The following is a 23,059-nucleotide window of genomic DNA, read 5'->3' as shown; positions in this document are numbered from 1 at the left end:
CCATGGACTCAAGTATTAAGCTTGGAGCTAATAAGGACAGTGTTCTAGTGGACAAAGGCAGATATCAAAGACTTGTTGGGAAGATGATTTATCTTTCACACACCAGACCTGATATTGGGTTCTCGGTTAATGTAGTCAATCAATTCATGAAAGATCCAAGTGAAGAACATATGGAAGCTGTCAACCAGATATTGAATGTACTTTAGGAAAAACACAAGGAAAGATATTAAAGTGTTCGATGATTTTGACTGGGCCAGATCAATAACTGACCGAAGGTCAACATATGGTTATTGTACGTATGTGTGGGGAAACTTAGTAACATGGTGAAGTAAGAAACAACCAGTAGTTTCTCGAAGCAGTACAAAAGCGGAGTTCAGAGCTATGGCACTCAGAATTTGTGAGGGAATATAACTGGAAAGACTAATGAGGGAACTAGGAATCATCACTTTTGAACCAATGAAGGTATTTTGTGACAATCAGTCAGTTATTAACATTGCAAAGAATACGGTGCAACACGACAAGACGGAACATGTAGAGATAGATCGCCACTTCATAAAGGAGAAGATAGAAAATGGGATAGTTAGTTTGCTATACACGCCTAAAAGTCACCAAATAGCAGATATCCTCACTAAAGCTCTACCAAGGAATAATTTTGAAGATTTGAGTACCAAGCTTAGATTGATAAACATCTACGCCTAGCTTGGGGGGGAGTGTGGAAATACTCGATCCCTAATTTTCAAGGATACCGCTGCAGCAATTCTGATTTTATTATTAGTTGACTACGTTAATTTAGGAATAAAGAGATTCTAGAAAATTCATGATATCTCTATTAGTTTTTTTCCTATTTTGTAGTTTCCTATATTTGGCTAGTTTCCTGATTTTGTGGTAATTAGTGTCTTGTTACCAAATATAGTGAAAGGAACTTTTTTCCTTCCATTATATACAGGCTGTACATTTATCACTAAAATTAGAGAATTATTTTCTTCTCTAAAATCAACATATGGGCTTCTTAACCAAGAAATCCCATCTCCGACACAAAAAACTTCAACTACATAAGCTCACTCATAGTATGAGCCATAGCTCGATATTTTTGCTTCAGCATTAGATCTAACTACAATAGTTTGTTTTTTGCTAGGCCAAGTAAGAAGATTACCTCCCAAAAATGTACAGTATCCAGTAGTAGACCTTCGATCATCAACTGAGCAATTTGCATAAGAGTAACCCAATGATTCGAGTAGAACTGAAACCAAATATAGAGACAACCTCACTAAATTTATCAAACAAGACTTGAGGGGACTGCTTAAGACCATAAATGGCTTTATGCAACCTACATACCTTACCATCCTCCACTTGAGCAACATATCCAAGAGGTTGCTCCATGTATACCTTTTCCTGCAGATCTTCATACAAGAAGGAATTCTTCATATTCAATTATTAGCTTGCCAATGAGATTCGTACATGAACAGAATTGAGGAGAGGAGGTCTCAAAATAATGAATATCATATGTTTGAGCGTACCCCTTGGCAACTAATTGATCCTTAAGCTGCTCAATAGAGCAGTTAGGAAGATATTAGATGGCATGGACCCAACACCTAACCAACTCCTTACCAGGAGGAAGATCCACCAAATCCCATGTTCCTTGAGTGGTCAAGGCATCCATTTCTACATCCATTGCATGCTTCCACCTAGGGTTAGCAAGTGCTTTGGCATGTGAAGAAGGGATAGAGATAAAGGTCATTGACAAGGCAAAAGAATGCATGGGACTAGGAAGGCGTTGATCTAAAACAAAATGATCAATAGGATAAGCAGTTGATGACTATTGAGTACATAGAGTACCTTTCCATTTTGCAATTGGCAAATCCAAATCACACTGGGATGGATATCCAAAATTAGAAGTTGAAACAATGGAGGGCAAAAGAGGCGGCTGCATAGTGGTAGCAATGTCTGTGCTTGTTTTTAGTCATTCATAAACCCTCAATTGTTTTTTTGGATCAATAACTAATGGATCTAGAGGAGGATCAAGATTTTTCTTTAGAGGGATAAGGGTAGGAATAAAAGGATCAATGCAAGAGGGGGAGCTATAAATCATTGATGGACTCAAAATGCATTCATCCAATGAGGACCCAACACAAGTGAAATAAGGTGTCCCCTAAAAAAAGACATCTGCACTGATATATTCCTTGCGAGTATAGGGATCATAACATCTATATCCTTTCTGAGTTCTCAAGTAGCCAACAAAGACACAACTAATAGCACGAGGAGAGAATTTGTCGTGACCTGTATGTGGAACATGAAACACAAAGCACAACAGAGAACATGGATGTTTTTGGATACACAATAAAGAAGGGAATTTATTCCCCAAGAACACTGGAAGGCATTCTATTAACTAGAAAACAAGATGTAAGAAAAGCATCGATCCAAAGGATATGCATATGAAAGAGTAGAAATCGTGCTATGTCAAGTAAATGTCTATTTTTCTATTTACCTACTCCATTTTGCTGAGGGGTACACATGATGTTTGATGAATAATTCCTTTGGCCAAGCAAAAAGTCTGAAGCTCATTTTGAACAAATTCAAGTGCATTATCAGATTGAAAATTTGAATGCTAATGGTAAACTGGACTTTTATTTCCTCAGACTAGAGAAAATACATTAAGAAATTCAGACTTGTCTTTTAATAGATAGATCCAAGTCATACGCAAAAAATCATCCTCAAAAGACACAAAATATTTATGACTAGCCAAATTCTTGCCTATAAATGGACCCCAAATATCTGAATAAATAAGAGAAAACAATGATTTACCATGAAACTTAACACTAGATGGAAAAGATGTCCTAGTATGTTTTCCTAATTGACATGCACAACACTCAAAACGGGAAATAGACTTGAAAATACGAAAAACTTGTTGCAATATTTGAAGTGCTAGATGATTCAAACGATCATGCCATTGATCTAGAGAAACGCCATAGGTAGAAATTGAAGAATTTGTATGACAAGAACTAGATATACCACCACCACAACTGAAATAGTACAAACCATCATTGTCAAGCCCTCCATCAATCCTCTTCTTTGCCTATAGGTTCTAAATAACACAATGAGAAGGAAAAAAAAGTCACAAAATAATTATGTGATTTAGATAATGATTAACAGCTAACAGGTTGAGGGGATATTTTGGCACATATAACACAGAAGATAGAGGAATAGAAGGAAACAAAAGAATATTGCCATAACTAGAGGCTGGTGTAATTGAACCATCAACAAGAGCTACCTCGAAGTGTAAAGTAGTGTGTTTTACAAATTAAAAATAAATTACAAATGCTTGTTATATGGGAGGAGGCAGTAGAATCAGTAATTAATGGTGAGTAGGAAGAAAAGGCAAGAAGCTCCGGTGTACCTGAGTGGGCCACATTAGCACTAGATGTAGAATACTCGGTTAGTTGTTGAATCATGCAGAGAAGATTGTTATACTCGTCTTGGGACATAGCAGATGATGTAATCAACTCCTTAGTGGAATGGTCAAGTGCGCAAGAAGTGTCAATTGTAGAATCACCCTTGGCAAGAGACTTATTGGCCCAAGTAGGTTTCCCATGGAGACCCAAACAATGACCAATAGTATGATTGTCCTTGCCACAATGTGTGCAAATGCGAGAATCACCATGACTAACTCCTTGTCTTGATAGACTACTTTTGCCACGACTGCCATCCAAACCTCCTCCTCATCCTCTAGAACTTCCCCTAAACACAATTAAACGTACTGCTAACCATGGTTGAACTATCATGTGAAGAAGCCTGAGACGAAGACTGAGACCCATCTTTCGCCATCCTTTGGATTCTAGCATATGCTTCTTTCATAAATGGAATGGATTCACCGGCAAGAATCTGATTGCGGATGGGTTAAAGCTCTAGACTCAACCCAACTAAAAACTTGGCAGCCAAGAACTATGTCCATTTCCTCTTAATCATCTCAATGTCAAAACTAATTGGTTGATAAATGCTAAGTTCCTCCCACATACTCCTAGAGTGCTATAATACTCACCAATAGGTTTACCTTCTTGGTCATATTTGAAAAGCTTCTCATATAGGTCAAAAACATGAGTTTGATTTTTATCTTGCAAGAAGCTTTCATAGAGAGCATCCCACATGGCCTTCGCCGTTCTATGAAACATCACCTTTGCAGCAATTCGCGGCTTCATGCTATTCCAAACCACACAAGTAATATGACATTCTCTTTCATTGAATCTTCATAGTCCTTGGACTCTGGAGATAGAGGAAAATGCAAAAAATATTTGGAATTCCCTTTTTTGTTAATATATATGCATACTGCATGAGACCATAGCAAGTAGTTGGAGGATCCAAAAAAATTGATGGCTGTGATCTGTACATTAATAGTATCAATCAAAGCTCACTCTGTAGAGTCCATCAAAACCACCCCCAAAATGATACAATAAGTGCACATCGGTGCGGGAATGAACAACACAACAACACGTGAAATCAGGCAGCACGCACAGGCACAAAGCAGAACTTCAGAACTTCAAAGGGCTGCTCTAACTACGGAACATAAATTATAGCATCGTATGAGGAATTATTTTACCATGCATAAGTGGGCAGCCCATAACCAAGGTCTTAAATTTCGATTTCGACTCAAATTTCGAAGCTACAAAAGTATGGAAATTTTGATTTCGATTTGAAAAAATAACGGAAACTAGTAGTAAAGCATGAAATTATTTGTGAAACTTTAGAAATGGTTAACAAACATAATAATATAAATTTTAAGACTAATATATTACAAATTAAATACATCTATGTTTTGTATGAAGTGGAAAAGTAGTAAAATAGTATGTGCATCAAACATGCTTGTAAGATAATGTACATTAAACATATTCAATTAATGCAAATGAAATTCATAAATCATTTAAAAATTATTTATTATACAAATATTGATAATTTAGACATGAATAGTTAAATAAAATATTACTATAAGTTTATTTTTTCATATAATTTCAAAAGCACTCGTGATAACCTTTTGTTTCAATAAAATAAATCAAAAGAGAAATTTCACTTCACTCTTGAATCCCTCATTTGAATTTCAACAAAATTTCATTGCATAGTTAAAATTTCGACAAATTTCGTTAAAATTTCGAGGTTTTGATAAATTTTGGATGATTCGTTGAGATTTCGACGGAAATTGATTGCCATTTCGATTTCGAGGGTGACGGAAATTGGAAATTTTGACAATTTCGTGGAAATTTAAGACCATGCCCATAACAAGCGCCTCAGGCACTTGATAAACAACTGGCAGCACAGCAGCTACAGGTTGATGGTCTGCAGCAACTAGAACTGAGTGCCAGCAAGAGCAGGAAATAAAATCTTTTCATACCAATAAAAAACACCAGAAACTGATACAAGATTGCAGCAATCAATCATGAACACACGACATAACCATGTACAACCAACCAGCAAACAGCAGCACGGCAACAGCAGATACCAGAAACAGAGTTTCACTCAGCAACAACAGACACCAGAAACAGGGCATAACTTCACATTAGCAAATCACCATGAACACACACAGCACCCTCCCAGGGATGCTGCACAGTGAAACCAAGATGAAAAGTGACCTTGGATTCTCAAACTAACCAGAAAATGATATTTGAGAGCTAATTAGGAGAAGATAAGGAAAAAAACGAAAAACAGAGTGTCAAGGAAACGGCTCAGAGAAAAATTAGATTTTGAGGAGATTAATGCTCTGATACCATGTTGTAAAGTTAGAGATGGAGGTGAGAAGAAGAAAAGAAGAAAAGAAGAGAAGAGAAGAAAAGAAGAAGAAAGAAGAAGAAAGGAGGAGGTGGCAGTTTCCTAGAGTTATGATCAATTCCAGGCCTGCCCCCTTTTATATATTAATAATAGAAAAAATCTCGAAAGACAAAAATACCCTTACTTGCGGCACATAATTGCTAAAATAGCCTATTCTCCAACAGAACAGATGCTATTTACACGAGTGGGGTGAAGAACACGGAATCCATACTCTCACAATGCTCCTTCACCAGAACCTTGTGGAGCTGGTTTTATGCCTTGATTGGCATAAAAGAGTGCATGCAGGATTAATTTTTGGTTGGCTATATGTGAGGAACAAAGAGAAGGGACTAAGGAGTAAACACACTTGGAATAAAGTCCCTCATGCTATCATGTGAACTTTCTTAAGGGAAAATGAACAATTGAACAAGTGGAATCTTCAGCTGAGAAACTTAAAAAAAGATGGATTATGACTTGGCATTTTTTGAGTGGAGGGGGATTATGCTTATTCCTCTGTCCCCTTTTTTAGTATCCTGGATATGTACATGAGTTGCACCCACTTGGTGCTTTCATTGATGCATTCATGCTTACGGCATGGAATGGAGGGGGTGTTATTTTCAAGACCCAACCAGAAGCTTTTCAGGCAATAGGTTTTAAGAAGAGGACTTGCAGCAACCCACATGATGCTGATGGCATTGAAAAGTTGCTCAAATGAGAATTTTGCCAATCAGACACACAAAAGAATCTAATAAAGCAAAATCTCGCCATCTTCTTCTTCACACAACTAGGGTAATTGATCAGATGTTACATAGTACAAGTGATGATCTGCTAAGTGGAGGTCAACAATAAGATGTGCAGCAGTGAGGGCTTCAAACGAATTGTTATATATGATAGGCAATCATCACTACTTGATGGAATTGAGTAAAGATGGTTGCGCTTGGGTCTCATTGTTGCAAGGAGAGAGAAGCACAAATTTTTTTTTTCTTTCCAGTCTTCTATTCATTATTTTCCTCTGTTCCTTGCAAAAGCACATGAGTACACAAACATGCACATTATGTTTGTGCGTGCATGTATGTACATATGTATGTGCATGCGTGTGTATGTACATTTAGCAAGATTGAACTGGGCTGAGGAATTGGATTGAAGGACAGATTGTGGATGTGAGAAGAGAAAGGGAAATGTTAATTGATGAATAATCAGAATATAATATGAGATGAAGGTTGTAGAGTCTAGTGTTTGCAATTAAGGCCTTTGGGTAGAAGTTAAAGGTTGTTGATGAGAAGCTGGAACAGTGGAGGCAGTAGTTGTTGAAGGTGTGATGGAAGGGACAGCAGGTGGATTGGTTAAGCTCCAATACCATTTGATTCAGTACTGATTGGCAAGGAAGAAACAATGGAAGAAAATTAAAGAAATAATGGAAATAAAGGAAAAATCTTCTGAGCACTAAAATTACAAAATAAGCCTAAAAAGTAAAATCCAAATCACACATCCAGCTACAATAAATGTGAAATTCCCTTAGACTTAAATTATGATCCCCATCAGAGCTGGAACCATGAAGCCTCTCAGTAAAAAACTAAAACACATGATAAGATGAGAACCAGTTCACTTACTTCTGGAAACAAATTGGGGCAGTCCACAATGTGTCGAGCTAGATTAATAGCAGCTGGTGAAGTTGGTGCCTCCCCCAAAGTAATGTTGTTGAAATAAAAGGATGCCAAACTATCGACAGCAGATGCACACTGACATGAAAATTTGAAAGTCCAGGTTTGTATGAGTAGAATTGTGGGAGAGTAAATACATAAAATAATTTCGTACTTTTAGCAGAAACATTTAACTTAAATGATATGCTTATGCAAGATGTCAACATAAACACATGGAATTACACACACCTGGGATGAGATATTTGTATCCAAGCCTTTAAGACCAGATTCAAGAGATCCAACTATATGCATAAAGGTGTTGGTATCCAGATTCAATATAAAAATGATATGGCTGTTGAATAGAACCTCCAAGAATGCAAAATAGGCCCTGGTTAGCTGAAAAGAAACAGAAACTATTTTAAATAGGCCTCAAGCAGAATAGGCAATAGAAACAGCTCAAGCAACAAGAAACAGCAGTATAGACATTTAACATCTTTGTCACTTAAAAAAAAAAGATAAAAAGAAATGATCCCTCCCCCACACACCCCAACCAGGAAGAAACCAAAAATGACGAGCAATTCCTTTTGCACAGTAAACTAATCGTTGACAAAATAATAGCACTCTAAACTACTTAAATGAGAACCCTATCAGTTATCACAATATGACCAAACCACTTTTCCTTTTTTTCTTTTCCCTAGTCAAAATGGCCAAACTAGTTTAGAAGTTATTTATGGTACAAATATGTTAATCCGAAAGCTGTTTTGTCCCCTGCTATTGGTTACCTAAACCCACAACTTGAGACCTTGAATCACTCTTGCAGTTACTAGACAAACAAATAGTTTAATCTGCACACGGAGGGCAATCATGATGATATGGAATATAGAAGAAGAACAGTGACCAGAATTGTTTGCACGTGATAATAACTCTGTTCAAGTTCATGAATATTCATAGTTCTATTAGATTCTACCATAATCTTTTAAATTCTGACATAATATGATGCGGTGATTGATTTTTCTTCAGTGATTTGATTGAGTGGTACTTTTTATTAAATGTACATATGTTGCTGTGGCTGTGGCTGCTATTATTATTTTTTCTTTTAATTTTGAGAAAGTGAACAAGAAGAGAGTTAAAGATTCAAATATTTCAGTAGACTACTTTATATCTTTCTCATGTTTGGTGTTTCTATCCATGGGATTATGGATGGACTGCCTTCTACAAATAAAGTTAGATTCTATCAATTTCTTAGATTCTGCCATACGAGAAAAACTGAGGACCTATTATGGCAGCCTCACACTATATTTACAAAATTCCTTCCATCAATAAATGAAGGCAATGAGACTAGAACCCAGACCCTTTGAAAATTATGGCCCCATCATGTTAGATCACCGCTCGATTTAATGATTTAACACTTTTAAGAATGGTTTTAATATCGGTCTAAAATGCCCCTGCACCATTATACCTTGTGCTAAAATTCTTGATTTAATTAGAAGAATGTTACAATGAGAATCAAACTCTATAGTCTATAACTTTTCATCAAAGAGGCTGGAATACCATGTCAGATGGCTCAGATTGCTACTTTATCTAAAAGCTTACGTTGTAAGGCTATGGGAAAACAATGAAATATCAAGCCTTCAATATGCTTTGGATTCTCATTGAATGCTAGATTTCAAGTTATGAACGTCAGCTCCAGACCTCACCAGTCAGTGCCAAGAATTGCTTCAAAGGTTTCCAAGATATCAAAATCCAACCAAGAAAATCATAATTTTCTGTAATAAAGTTCGTATAAGATGGAGATCCAGCACAATCTACATCTAAATATCCATAGATTGTAGTACAATCATCATTGTAATATAATAGTCCCTCCCCCTAGTGCACCTCTAAAACACCCCAAGATACATAAATGTACATTGCAGCGACCAGTCCAAACTGAGTCTAGGAACTAATCAGACTGAGCAAAGGCAATGTCTCAGATGGTAAACATAAGCTGGTTTTAGCTTCCCAACTAACCCCTCACCCTGGATTTTGTAGCAATTCACCATCATTTACTGTAAACTTGATGTTAGGATCCATAACCACTAGTTTATTAATGAGTTTGAATCATTACAAACCATTTCACTCAACAAATCCAAAACATTTTTTTTTCTGACAGAAAAATCATCAAATGTAACCTGGCTACTTCAATGTCAAGAAAAATTTTCAACAACAGAAAACCAAGCCTAAAGTGCCACTAGGTAGGGTCGATTACATAAATCCTTTTCTGCCAAATTATGTGATCTTGGGCAATTTCCCCCAACAATTTGAGAACTATTAAAACCTTACTATCTCATTCCAAGTCATTTTATGTCTAACCCTACCTATTATTATAACAATGAGCTCTCTCACTCCTCATTGATGCACTCTGGGCCTACGTTGGACTATCTTAGTTGCCTCTCCCCTATCTTCTATAGGTGCTATGCCAAACTTACTGCAAATATGTTCATTTTATATTTTATCTATTAATTTTATAACACCCATCCACCTTAGCATTTTCATTTCGGAAACTTTTACATTTCGGGTGTATTGTTTCCGGTTGCCCAACATTCTGAACGATGCATTGGATAATTAAATGAATAATATGGGACAAAAATGAGTGAGTGCATTCTCAGCAACAGTTGAGAATGTGTCTGTGTAATCAAGGTGATAAACCTGACCATACCATTTAGCCACTAGATGAGCTTTTACCCTGTCCATGAAACCTTCAGAATAAACTCATTTTATATACCCATCGAAATCATTCATTGGTCTTATCAAATGGAAGTAGCAAAAGCTCCCAAAATTATTTTGTAGTCACATATTCATATTTTTTGCATAGCAGATCGTAAGCCAAGAAGGGGCACAGCCTTGGAAACAGATTTGGGAAGAGAAGCTGAGGATGGTAAGGTGACGAGCAATTTTTAGGAAGGCGACAAATGATCATAGGACACAAAATTTGATATGGGATGAGAAGTGAACTTTTTGGATTGTAATCAGATGATCTAAGCCATTATGAACTCAATAATTGAAGGACAAAGGAGACTACGTGAATCCATCATTGAAGGCACAGCCGGTTAATGACATTGTTGTGTACACCTGCAACTACTACTGAGTAGTAATTGTAGAAGGATAGTATTTTGCAGTCTTATGGGAATCCATGAGAGAATCCAAACAGATTCACAATAACTCAGTGAAAAGATATGTGGATATTACAGTAACTAGGAGACAAAAACACTGACAGTGCACCATCTAGGAAAACATAACACAAAAAAAGCTGAAACAAGTTAAAAAAGCTGATAAGAACACATGCAAAACAATCATACATGGAATCAGTGATTGAAGGGTAAAAGCCAAGGATTCAATAAATTCCACGTAACTTCAGTCAGAAGAAGAATTACCGCAGAGAAGTATATTGCATCAGATCTGATTTGGACTGAAAAACTGGCAGAGAGAGAGAGAGAGAGAGAGAGATAATAGAAGGAAAAGTATTGTGGCAGCCTCTTGCATTGTTTATAGCAAACTATATACATCAGAAGATGATAATGCCCAGTGACTGTGGCCAACACTCGTTGATGGGAATTTGAAGTCATTTTTTTTAAAATTGTTTTGTTTCAAGTTCTTACAAGAGCTATTGGTTTTTTTTTATAATTGCAAAAGAAAGGCATTAAGAAAGAGAAAAGAGAGAAATACAACCTAGGCGAAGACAAGAGATCTTCATTGCAGAAAAAAACAAAATAAAATAAGAGAAACCAAATAAGGAAATAAAAACCAAACAAAACTAACAAACCTAATTTAGAAAATCCTCCTTCAAGCCCTTCCCCTCATAATTGATCAAGCACTGTAATTTTGCTAGTTCCTGCCAACCTTCAGTTGCATTCCTTTTAGCCCCATACAATCAAAATCTATTCCCTCCAGGATCAGCCAGTCACATTCTCATATCATCCAGAGTTTTTTTAGCATCAACATCCTGTGCGCTAATCTCCTCCACCGGAGTGGGCAATAAACCATCTGTAGATTGATTAGTCACAGCCACTCACAGCCAAGTCTACAATCAAGCCCCTCCTCAAAGAAACATCCTCCAGACCAAGTGGAAAAGGGGCCACATAAGAAATATCCTCAAGAGCATCAGAAGAGTTGGATATATAATCCAAATTTTCAGATCTCATCCAACATTAGACCACTATCACACGCAAAATGACTATCATATTTATTGTCCTCTTCCAAAATATCACCTGATTACGCGCTGAAACTGCGAAATTGGACGTTTAACCCGGGCTTTACCATTTATATTTTTAATTAAATGTCCAAATTTGTTTAATATTTTAATAAAATGCCAAAATCATCATTCTTGAACTTTATTGCACTATTTATGAGATTTTGGTAATTTTTTGTCGCAGGAAAATTCCCGGGAATCAAAACCGATACCTGTTCGTATTTTGTGCATAACTTTTCCGTCCGAGCTCCGATCGAGACGATTCAAATTTCTAGAGAAAGAGGAAAGGATCATCTACAACTTTCGTGTTTTGAGTTTTGTGAGATACGGGCTCCAGAAGAGCAGAATTTGAGACGAACAGAGAACAAATAAAATGAGAAAAAAAATATATATATGAATGGGTTGATGTGACCCGGCCATGCATGGCCGGGTCGGGTTAGCTATCAGCGGGTCATAGGGTTTTTTTTTCTCTTTTCCCTATCCTATTTATACTTGCTTTCCTTCCCCTGTTCGGTGTGCCTCCACGCACCCTCTGCACTCCCTCTCCTTCCCTCACCCTCTCTTATCTTCCACAGCCTCCCTTGGTTTCCCCCGCTGCAACTTCTACCCGCAGCCCCTGCTAGCCAACCGAACACCAGCAGACTCCAGCCTAGAGACCTGCTCCAGCCAGCAAAAGCAGCCCCTTTGGCCTCCTTTCCAGCAGATACACAGCAGAGCACAGCAGCTCTGCAACTCCACGGACCACCACCAGCTCCGGCCTCCATCTCCACCATAGCAGGCCAGTGCAGAAAACCTTCTCCAGCAGCAGCTCCTCTGCTGTTTGCTCCAGATTTTCAGCCCTCCAGCAGCCTCCACGACCAGCCAGAGCAGCTCCCAAGCAGCAGTAACAGCAGCCCTCTCCTCTGTTTCTCACGGCCTGCCATGGCCGTCCCTCCCTACTCTCTCTTTTCCCTTCTTGCTTTTAATTATTTATTTATTTTTGTTAAGACTTTAAATATTGCATAAAGTTCAGATTTTTTTTAGTTTATTTGAAATTTCTTTTAAGATTGAATATTGTTAAGCATTTAACTCTTGTTGAATTTTTTTCATTAAACTAGTTCTTGGTGGTTTTAATTAGTTCTTTAAATTAAGTTCGGTTCGAAAAAAAAAGACAGAATAAAAATATTGTTTAGTTTTGAAGTTTTTCAAGTTTTAATTTTTTCTTTCTTTCTTTTGAAATTCAATTTATATTAGGATTGGTTCGATTAAAGTTCGTATTTTTCTCATGTTTCCGTATCTTTAAGTGTTAGGTTTGTTTTATTTTGATGCCTTTCGTTTTATTGATGGAATGAGTCACCATAGAATTAATTTAACCCGAAAAGTGTGTATTGTTAGCATGAGTGGCTAAGTTCGGTAACTCGGGTTGTGGGTCGATGTCGTTTGCGTTCCATGGTTTATTAGTTATCCTAAGATATCATTGTTAAACTTTTATTTGGTTAAAACCGAAAATTGAAGACATCGTTGATAAATCGCTAGCTCTTGCTTCTTGTTTTGTTGTTGACGTTAGGCACATCAAAACCTTGATTTAATCTAGGATTTTAATCAACTTATTTACACGATATTCGCTTGATGCTTAATGAGAGTTTATATTTTCTTCCGTTTGGATGAGGCCAATTTACTCGATCTTTAGTGATAAAATTTCATCTTATTAATGCCTTGATTGGATTAACAAGAAGAGGAGTAAGACCTAGGAAATTAGTAAACGATGGAAGCAAATAGATGTTGAACCCGTAACCTGAGTATTTGGTAAATTGTTTCAGTTAATCTGTTTAATTTGGTTGCGTTATTAGATTTACATTTTTGGAAAATTGATAAAATTTTAGTTTCATTTTGATAGTTTACTCAACCTTTTCTCACTTTGTTTATTGTTTTCAAAATCGTAAAAGACCAAAAAGATTTTCAAACCCTATTTTACAGCAACAGGATTTCACTAAACTTGCGTAAATACTTTGATACTCAGTGGTCCCTGTGGAATACGATCCTGGACTCATCCTTGATACAACTTGACACTTCTGCACTTGGAAGCATAACTCAGAATGAGTCATCACCCCATTTCTTCTTTCCTTCTGAAAATGATCTCCTCTTTTAGAGAAGTCAAAACTTAGAATAACTCTGGAGATTCCTCAACATGACACTTTCCAGCTCACCTAAAATTTTTTTCCTCCCCAAAACTTGAGTTTAAACAATAGTTAAGAAGCAAATTTTTCATGCTTTCTCATACCAAAAGCTATTGGAATTTAGAATCTGGCAAGTGGATTTGAATTTTGAAGTCTTTACATGCTACAGTGTAAAAATGCAGTTCTGTGAGTTCCAGTTTCAAGATGCTAAAAAATGCAGGATGTGCTTTGGCTGACTGAATTAACCAAAATAATGGGGGAAACTGTTCCCTGCTTGTTTTCAAAGCTTCATCTAGCAAGTTCTACTGTTTGAAGCTTCATCTTCAAAGCTTCAACTTGTTCTTCAGTTCTTCTTCGAATCGAAGGTCATCTTCTTCGAAGACTCAAAATCTTTTCTTCAAAGGGCTTATTTGAAGCTCTAGCAGGGTTTGAACCCCCGAAGCTTCTTCTTATTCTCTTCAACAGATCCAGGTGAGTCGTCTTCTTCATATTTTTTCGAAAAAATGCTACTGTTCTCTTCTTCTTTGGTGACCAACTGAGTCCAGAGCACCCTGCTTCCAGTTTGCTTGCTGTCGGCCAGACTTCTGATGCTGTTTTATTTATTTATTACTTTTCTGTTGTAAAATATAATACAAACTACCCACTTTCTGACGTTTACAATTATAGCTGTGGTAGGCTGCTGCTTCCTTATTTTCAATTTATCCTTATTTCTAAGATTCACAATTAAATTATTTAACAATTACAGTGCTGCATCCTAGTTCCTAGTGTGCTGCTAGCCTGCCACTGATGCCCACTATCCATTTTAAATGGATTCTAAAGGCTTTGCAAAAAAAAATAGAACCTGCGCGAAAATAGAAATAATGTGACTGCAATTTTTTGTTGTAGAGGACAAAGGAGAAGTATTCTGCACAAAACAACATACTGTTGGAGAATTCCGAAATGTAAAAGAATGCCCTAGGTGCCCTGCTCATGTTCATGAGGAGATTAGGGAGTATATGTTGAAGAAAGAAGCAGAGGAAAAGAGTTATTGCCCGACTTTGATGACATAGATCATTATGGTGATGATGAAGATGATGAAGTTCAGGGATGCCGAGAGAGTGTTTAGTGGTTTAAGTCGAAGGTCCTACCAATCCAATAAGAGGTCATCTCACGCCACCTTGAAGGAACCAAAACAAAAGAGGCCTATAGATTTGTTTTTTACTCCTGATCTAAATAAAGTGGTTTAAGCTAGGAAAAAAGGGAAGATGAAGAAAATATCGATCAATAAGGCATGCAAGAAAGAACTAAGACACCTCACCCCACCTTGAAGAAACCAAAACAAAAGGGGCCTATAGATTTGTTTTTAACTCCTGATATAAAGAAAGTGGTCCAAGCTAGGAAAGAAGGGAAGATGAAGCAAACATCAATCAATGAGGCATGCAAGAAAGAACTAAGACAGACAGCAATAATAGATTTTGCTAGATGGATGTATGATGCAAAAGACCATTTAATGTTGTACGTTTGGAGAGCTCTACAGTGGCACTTGAATCGATTGGGCAATATGGTCCTGGAATAAAGTTGTTTAGCCATCATGAAGTGAGAGTTCCTTCCCTGGAGAAAAAAGTTAGTCAAAAAAAAAAGTTGATGAAGGTCCATGAGGAATGGGCAACATACAGAAGCTTGATCATGTCCAATGGTTGGAGGGATTCGATTGCTAGGGATTGGTGTTCAATGTTCATCAAGTCTATTGATACTTCTTATATTGTCAAGAATAAAGATAAGAGTGTATAGATTACTTGATGAGATGGTGGAGGAAATTGGAGATCAAATGTGACTTAAGTAGTGGCAGATAATGCCTCAAATTATGTTACAGCAGGTAAGTCCAATTGGAGATCAAATGTGACTTAAGTAGTGGCAGATAATGCCTCAAATTATGTTACAGCAAGTAAGGTCTTATTCCTAAACTAAATTCTATAATGTATATATTGTTTATTCTAATATTTTAATGGCTTCACTCTTGACTTTTGAATAGGGAGAATATTTGAAGCAAAGAGGCCATATTTATACTGGACACTGTGTGCTGCCCATTGCCTCAATTCAATATTGGAGGACATTGGGAAGATGCCTACAATTCATACAACTTTGAAAAGAGCAATATTGCAACCTTGTTGGTGTGGTGAACTTGATGAGGCAATTCATAAGAGGAAAGGAGTTACTAAGGCCTGCAATTACAAGATTGGAATATTAGTAAATACACAGAGGAGGGGGCTGGAAAAAGAGCAGCTAGTATTGTTTTGATACCTATCATTTGGAGTACTATTGTTTATGGCCTTAAATTGACAGGCCAACTTGATTGTGTACTCTGTTCGGCTGATGCAGAAAAGAAACCTGCAATGGGATATTTTATGAAGCTATGGACAGGACTAAGGAAGCTATAGCTAAGGCTTTCATTGAGAAAGAGTAAAAATACAAGGAGGCATTTGAAATTATTGACCCAAGGTGGGGCCAACTTCATCAACCTTTGCATGCAGCTGCACACCTCTTGAACCCAGAATTTTATTATTTAATCCCAACATCGTGCAAGATGAAGAAATCATGTTGGGTTTGTACAATTGTATTGCAAGGTTGGTGCCATCTATTGAATTCCAAGCAAAAATTTTGAATGAGGCCTCAAATTAAGCGCTGAAGGCCTCCTCAAAATTGATATGGCTGAGACAATGGAAAACAAAAGCACCACGTAAAGTGGCTACTTAGCTAGTAGGTAAGTAATTTTTTAGTAACTTAGTGTTTACATGGATTTTACTACCTCCTTCTCCATTAAATAATTTTAGCTACTTAGCTAGTAGGCATTCATTTAAAATTTGTATAATAACAGCAGAGTGGTGCATCTCATTTGGATCGTCAGCTCCAAGTTTGCAAAAGTTTTGCCATATAAATTCTTAGCCTAACTTGTAGTGCTACTAGCTGTGAAGAAATTGGAGCATATTCCAACATGCGAGTCACTAGGATATCATGGATTAAAGAACATATACTGTTACATTTTAGAATCATTATCTACTATGTTATTTTTACTATGTTTTAGAATCATTATTTCCAGTGTTTTTTTTTTCCTTTTTTTTTTTTTTAAACTTCTTGCTGCTTCATAACAAAACGAGAAATAGGCCAGCCCAACAATGCTTGAACAATTTGGTGTTTGTGAAATATAATCGAACTTTGAGGCGTCGATACAACAAGTGCGATACCGTTGATCCCATCCTTTTAAAGGACATTGATGATAGAAATGAGTGATTGATTGGCAGGATGGATGGCCATTCCAATGAGGACAATGAATGGGTGTTTGAAGATGATTATTTAACATGGGGTTCTGTTGCCAGAGCTGCTCGAGTAAATGAGCCACCACATCACACTATATCAAGAATAAGTGTGAATATGTCATCATCTTCTAGAGGATGAGCTTCATCTAGTGCTGCTAGGGCAACACTGGAACCTGTAGATGAGGATGAGATTCAAGTGGGTAGTGCAGAGGAGACTGAAGAGGAACAAGATGCTGGAGAAGAAAATTCTGATGAAGAAGAACAAGATGATGATATCTTAGTAGAATTAATTGATGATGATTGAGGACTAATAGATTTTAGACTTTGGAATCTTTTATTGTATTTTTTTTTTTTGGGATTCGCGTGGGAACTCCAGCCACTGACGAGCCCTTTGGACCCCCCAGTGCGGCACCAAACCCACGGGGCGGCGGCCTTCCCCCCTGGTTCGCCACCCATGTAACTCGGATGCGGACACAGCTTGCACACTCAGGTTAGATGTTCGGGAAGCGGCTCTCCTCCTAGTGGACCCTTCATAGGTGCGGACGGGACCCCCGGAGGGGCAACAAAGCGCACCATGACTTTGCTTCTGCCAGAGATCGAACCTCCGATGCTCATACCTGATTGCCCTCCTGCCTACTACTGCGCCAATGCCCTGGGGGCTATTGTACTTTTTCTTTTGATATTGAACTATGTTGTTGATGCTTTTGGGCCTTGGGTTTTGCAATTTCATTTTTAGTTTGAAGCTTGAGCTCTTACATGCTTATGTTGAAGTATGCTCGTTTTGCTTGGAACTTGGTGCTTGTTACTTGTTAGTCATAATTTCTTTGCATTTATGTCATGACATTGAATATTTTTTTATTTTAAGTTCTAATATAAGTGCTATTATGTTCATGGATCAATTACCCATCAAATAGGGCACTGTACACATAATTAAATGAAAGGTGAGGTGCATGCCTTCACCTTGCGCCTAGGCTCCAACTACTCTTTGCGCCTTGCTCCTTAGACTACTATTGTTCAATTACCACTTTATCTAAAATCTTAAGCTACTAGGTTGTGGGCCAACAATGTATATCAAGCTTTAACACTCCCCTGTACCGCTGTACGTACAGCCAGACAGTATGTGGAGAGATAAACACACGACAATAACACCCATTACAGGTATACAATAATTTTTTAAATACCAGACAATAAATGTGGGCAACAAGCTAAGAACTCAAGACCTCTTGGTCACCAAGCTCTGATACCATGATAGATTACCACTTTACCTAAAAGCTTATGCTATTAGGTTGTGGCTAACAATGTATATCAAGCTTTAACAGCTATATATTGCACAAAGGGTTCCATTACCTTTCCCACCAAACCCCTCACCACCCCCCCCCCCAGGGGGCCGCAGGGAGGAATTTTTCTTTCATTTGGCATGGGGTCTGTTGCCTACAATCTGAAGCGGTATTGCTAGGAAAAGCCTCAATGTGAAATCCCTAGGTTCCTTTTCAATCTTCTCCTTTCCCATAATTTCTCAGCAATTATCACCACTAATCATTGTTTAGCTATTCTATAATTTAAACCTCAAAAATCCATTTTTTGCTAGGCAGAAAAACCCTCAAATCTTATCCCAAAACCATCTATCATTCTCAAATAACTGAAACTATTTTCTAGAAAGCACTAGTCCCAACTTTCCAATATAATGTGAAATTCAAAAAGATCATGCACCGCTTTAAACAAAACTTAAATTCAAATGTTAAAACAAATTCATGATACATATATCAAAGGTTATTAAATTAACATTTGTGATGATAGGGAGTCATCATACCTTCCGATAAGCCAACAAATCAGCCAAAGGAATAGATAGCGTCATCTTTAGAGCAATGTCAAGTGCATCAGCAAGTGCTCTATCACCATATAGTTCAAACACACCAAAGTTGACATAATTTCCAGACAGGGCTGTCATTTGGCAGAAACCAATGTTAAAATCGGCACAGGACATGCATTTCCACAGAAAGCTACCATGATTGGAAAATATTGCACAATAGATGTGATTATAGCTTTATTGAATTAAACTAATAGCAGCCACATGACAAGAAAAAATAATAATAATAGTTGCAACTTTCAAGTCAAATTCAAAAAAAAAAAAAAAAAAACACGTTTCAAAGGAAGACTCCAGCTACCAGTTTAGCTGAGTATAGCCTGGATAACGAAAAAAAGCTTGAAGACTCCGGTTTCCTCCTCACTATATTTGAGGGTGGAAGGGTAAACTCCTTAACAGAGGGGGGCTTACCCTCTCAAAATTTTCTACTTTATGCCATTTTCCCACATTCCCTGTGGATGGCAATGAGAATGGAAGATTCGCGAAAAAAATAAATATTGCTTTGGGAGAGACTAGTGGAAGAGTTAAGATACCATTTATTGAATGGTGATTGATCAAACAATCCTCGATAAAGGAGACTTTGGCACTAAAGAATTTAACTACTTCAACAAAGCCCTTATTGGGAAATGGAATTGGTGCTTCACAGTAGAAAAGAATTCTGGAGGCCAATTGTGGGTTGGTTGGAAATGGTTAGAAAAAAGGGGGAAGCTCATGGTGTGGAATGGAAATGGATTAAGAAAGTGTGCGAAGATCTAATGCAACATGAGGATTTTTTTGTAGGCAATGAGCAGTTCATGGCCTTTTGGCATGACAGTTGGGGGGCAAATGGCCCCTCGAAGGCTCTCCAGTCCAGCAGCTTAGGCACATTGTCAGGAACACACGCCTCCTGATCACACATGAGGGTCAATTCCCCTCACAATATGAGATATTAGGGGCTCAGGAAATGGGCATGAATGGGACAACGGGGCCAACCAAAAAAGACAGACCCGTTCCTGAAATTTAATAGCAGGCTAAAGATAAAAAAGTGTTGGTGAGTGGATGCATTTTCAAGCTTCTTTCAGGGCAAGATTGGATTTGCAAAGGGCTAATAGAGTTGGAAGGGAACTCATTTTGGGAGAGAAGTTCAAGGTGGAAACATAGTATAAAAAATTTAGCAGCTTGAGCAGAAAGAATATAATGTAGGGGCAGTACAATTTCCCTCAGAAAATTGTTTGGAAAGCTGCTAGTCTTAGTGAAGTTAGTTTCTTCTCTTGGGAAGCAGCTTGGGTGGGGGGAGGGGGGAGATTTTAACTATTGAAAATCTACAAAAAAATAAAAATAAAAATGAGAAAGATAATGGTAAACAGATGCTAAGTGTGCAAGAAAGAGGCTGAGTGGGTTTGCCATATTCCTTTTCTTTGCAGACGGACTAACAGAGCTCTGGGAGGTGGGTCTTGTGATGATGGGTTTGTCCTAGCAGTCACAAATTCAGTAATTCAGAAGTTGCGGTCTCAGTTGGGTGTTAATGTCAGTACAAGGAGGAACAAATTTATTAGACTTATCCTTTCCATGGTAGCTGGACAGTGCGGAGGGAAAGAGAGAAAAGCCTTTGAGGAACTAGAAACTTGACCCATCAAAATCAAAGTTAGCTAGCTAAAGTGGGTGTGTTTTTTTTTTTTTTTTTTGGGGTGTCCAGGTGATAGAAAAATAGATCACCAATTGTTTTGAATTTTGTTGACCAACAGTTTTGTAAATGACTTCTGTTTCTGAACTTGGGCTGGCACACAGCTGCACACTGGGGCCTTTAGTGAATTTTTTAGTCATAAAAACTCTAAAAATGCAATAAATTATATACTGCACACACAGCAGATACTTGAACAACTACTGTGCACCAATTTTAAACCACAGTTAATGCTCTAATGCATGCCATGTTGACACATTTGTTGGAAAGCTGAATCACTAAATGAAGGGGAAATTTCAGGAAATTGATTTAGGGTATGGTTTGTGAAAGAATTGGGGAATAAGTAAAACTAGGCTAGAAAATTAGGTATTGAAATCTAGTTTGAAGGCTATTCATTAGATTAACAGAGACAAGATAGCATAAAACTAAGATGAATCCACTTATTCCAGGAATCACTCATAGGGATTAAATTGACAAATTTCTGTCCCTGATTGGAAATTGTTTCTCCTCAGAACCCTTCAAACTGATAAATTAAAGAAAAGCGATCATTTAGGAATCTTGGCTATTGTTTATTGACGAAATTCACACAGAAATCTCCTTTTTCCCTTCATTGCCTTGCTTCCTAGTACTTCTAACAGAGTTTCATATCTTAATCTATTGCACTCGTAGGTCATTTAAAAAATACTTTGTTAAGTTGAAAGTTATGCCATGTAAAAAATAATAGAAAATAATCTAGAAAGCTCATCAAGATCAAGATGGTCCAGAAAGATAATAGAGCTTTTTCAGGCATGTCAGACCTGGTTTTATATATTTTTACAGGCTCACTTCCACATAAACACCTCATTTGAAGAGTTATTATAGTCTGATGTTTTGCTGATAAGTAGGACTATTGTAATCAATGGTTTTTGTTTCCACCAACATATCAATTATTAAAGGCTTAGCAAAAAATTAAAAATATACAGTCAATATGGCAAAAATATAAAACATATAAAACAAACCAGCATACAGCTGTAAGTAATGAAAATCCATGCAACTAAAGAGATTTTAACAAACCAAAAGAATGGCACTGACAGAACGTTCGAAGTAAAAGGCAGCTAATATTCTTACCTTTTGAAAGAACAGTCAAGGAAATCCATATTCCTTTGTATTTGAAGGCATAAATATCAGCAGCATTTGGAAGTGATAAAATCCTGGATCCATAAGCAACGATCAATTTGCTGACTTCTCGAAAGAGAAGTATCCCATTAGGTGAAGATGAGTCGAAAGTCAAACGTTGAGCTTTGTTCTGCACAAACTCGGCCATAAATTTCAGCAGCGGGGTGGTAACCTGCAACATTTAGTAAGATAAGAGGGTTTACATTTGAGCAAGAAAAATGAGTTAACCAATGTCCTAAAACAGAAACAATCCCCCCCCCCCCCCCCCAAAAAAAAAAAAAAAAAACAAAGGGAACGAAAAAAAGAGACTAAAAAGCAACATGATGACAGACTTACAAACTGCAATGACTTGAAAACACATTTAGTATAGAATGAAGTACATGCTAAAACAGAAGAAAAATAGAGATATAGTTGGATAAATAAAACAACACAAACAATTAAAACTGCCTGACCTATAAAACCCCAAAAGGCATCCTATTATCAATTGCAAAGTAAAATTATTGTGAGCTCCCTATGTTATTGTTGGATCCCAATTTGCTCCCCAAAAATGATACAGTAGATGTATCAAAGTTAGACAAAATCACACAATGAAGCCAAGAAAGCATGAACCTTGGCATATATAGTTCGTTTATGTCAACAACTCACATCAATTTTAAACAACTCAAATGTCAAAATTCACACAACATAATCTTAATGGTACAGATATAACTGGTAAACAAAATTTTGATAAAATGAAAATATAAAAGCAATCAAATCACCATTAAAAAGGAAGCCAACTAACATCAAAGCCAAGATTTGTAGCTATAAGGGGAAGGGAAGGGGAATAGGCACCATTTGGACTGATTTTTCTCTCACCAGAAGAGACACATGTTAATAGTAAGAGGTTGCGAAGAAACATGAAACAAATTCTAGTAAAGTTTAACTTTGGTACATATCCAACCCCTGCCCCTCCTCTCCAAAATAAATAAATAAATAATGTGATGACCATAACAGGTAACAACCACTACCAAATACCAACTTATGATGGGAAACTAGAGGTGAGGATGAGTAGATTTCAAATGCCTCTTTTATTCAAATTCAAGATCAAAGTGACCAAAACTTTAAGCTGAAAGTTCAACAAAAAAATTATTTCATTTTTTTTCCCCTGAAAATAAAGGTGTCCACAGGACACAAGGCTTCCCACTTTGTGATGGTAAGGGGAGGGTCATCACAATGTACGCAGCCTTACCCCTGCTTTTTATGCTGAGAGCCTGAGAAGCTGTTTCCATGGACTTGA

The 23,059-nt window shown here is 37.2% G+C and overlaps 1 protein-coding gene across 13 annotated transcripts in view; it reads right to left on the bottom strand.

Annotated features, from left to right (window-relative positions):
• The window catches only part of LOC131165875 (uncharacterized), a 100,810-nt gene that overhangs the window by 8,768 nt on the left and 68,983 nt on the right, over positions 1-23,059 (bottom strand). For all 13 annotated transcript variants that reach the window (XR_009139688.1, XR_009139686.1, XR_009139687.1 and 10 more), the window contains 4 exons: positions 21,736-21,955; positions 18,915-19,045; positions 7,680-7,826; positions 7,401-7,529 (listed from right to left, as the gene is read on the bottom strand). Coding sequence is in view for 10 of the 13 variants with exons in the window: in XM_058124009.1 (XP_057979992.1) it covers positions 7,401-7,529; positions 7,680-7,826; positions 18,915-19,045; positions 21,736-21,955 (627 nt within the window). In the remaining 3 variants the exon portion in view is untranslated. The remainder of the gene's footprint in view (positions 1-7,400; positions 7,530-7,679; positions 7,827-18,914; positions 19,046-21,735; positions 21,956-23,059) is intronic.

The sequence above is a fragment of the Malania oleifera genome, chromosome 10 (assembly GCF_029873635.1).
Source record: "Malania oleifera isolate guangnan ecotype guangnan chromosome 10, ASM2987363v1, whole genome shotgun sequence".
Lineage (NCBI taxonomy): Eukaryota > Viridiplantae > Streptophyta > Magnoliopsida > Santalales > Ximeniaceae > Malania > Malania oleifera.
This window is presented reverse-complemented; position numbering and strand designations above follow the sequence as displayed.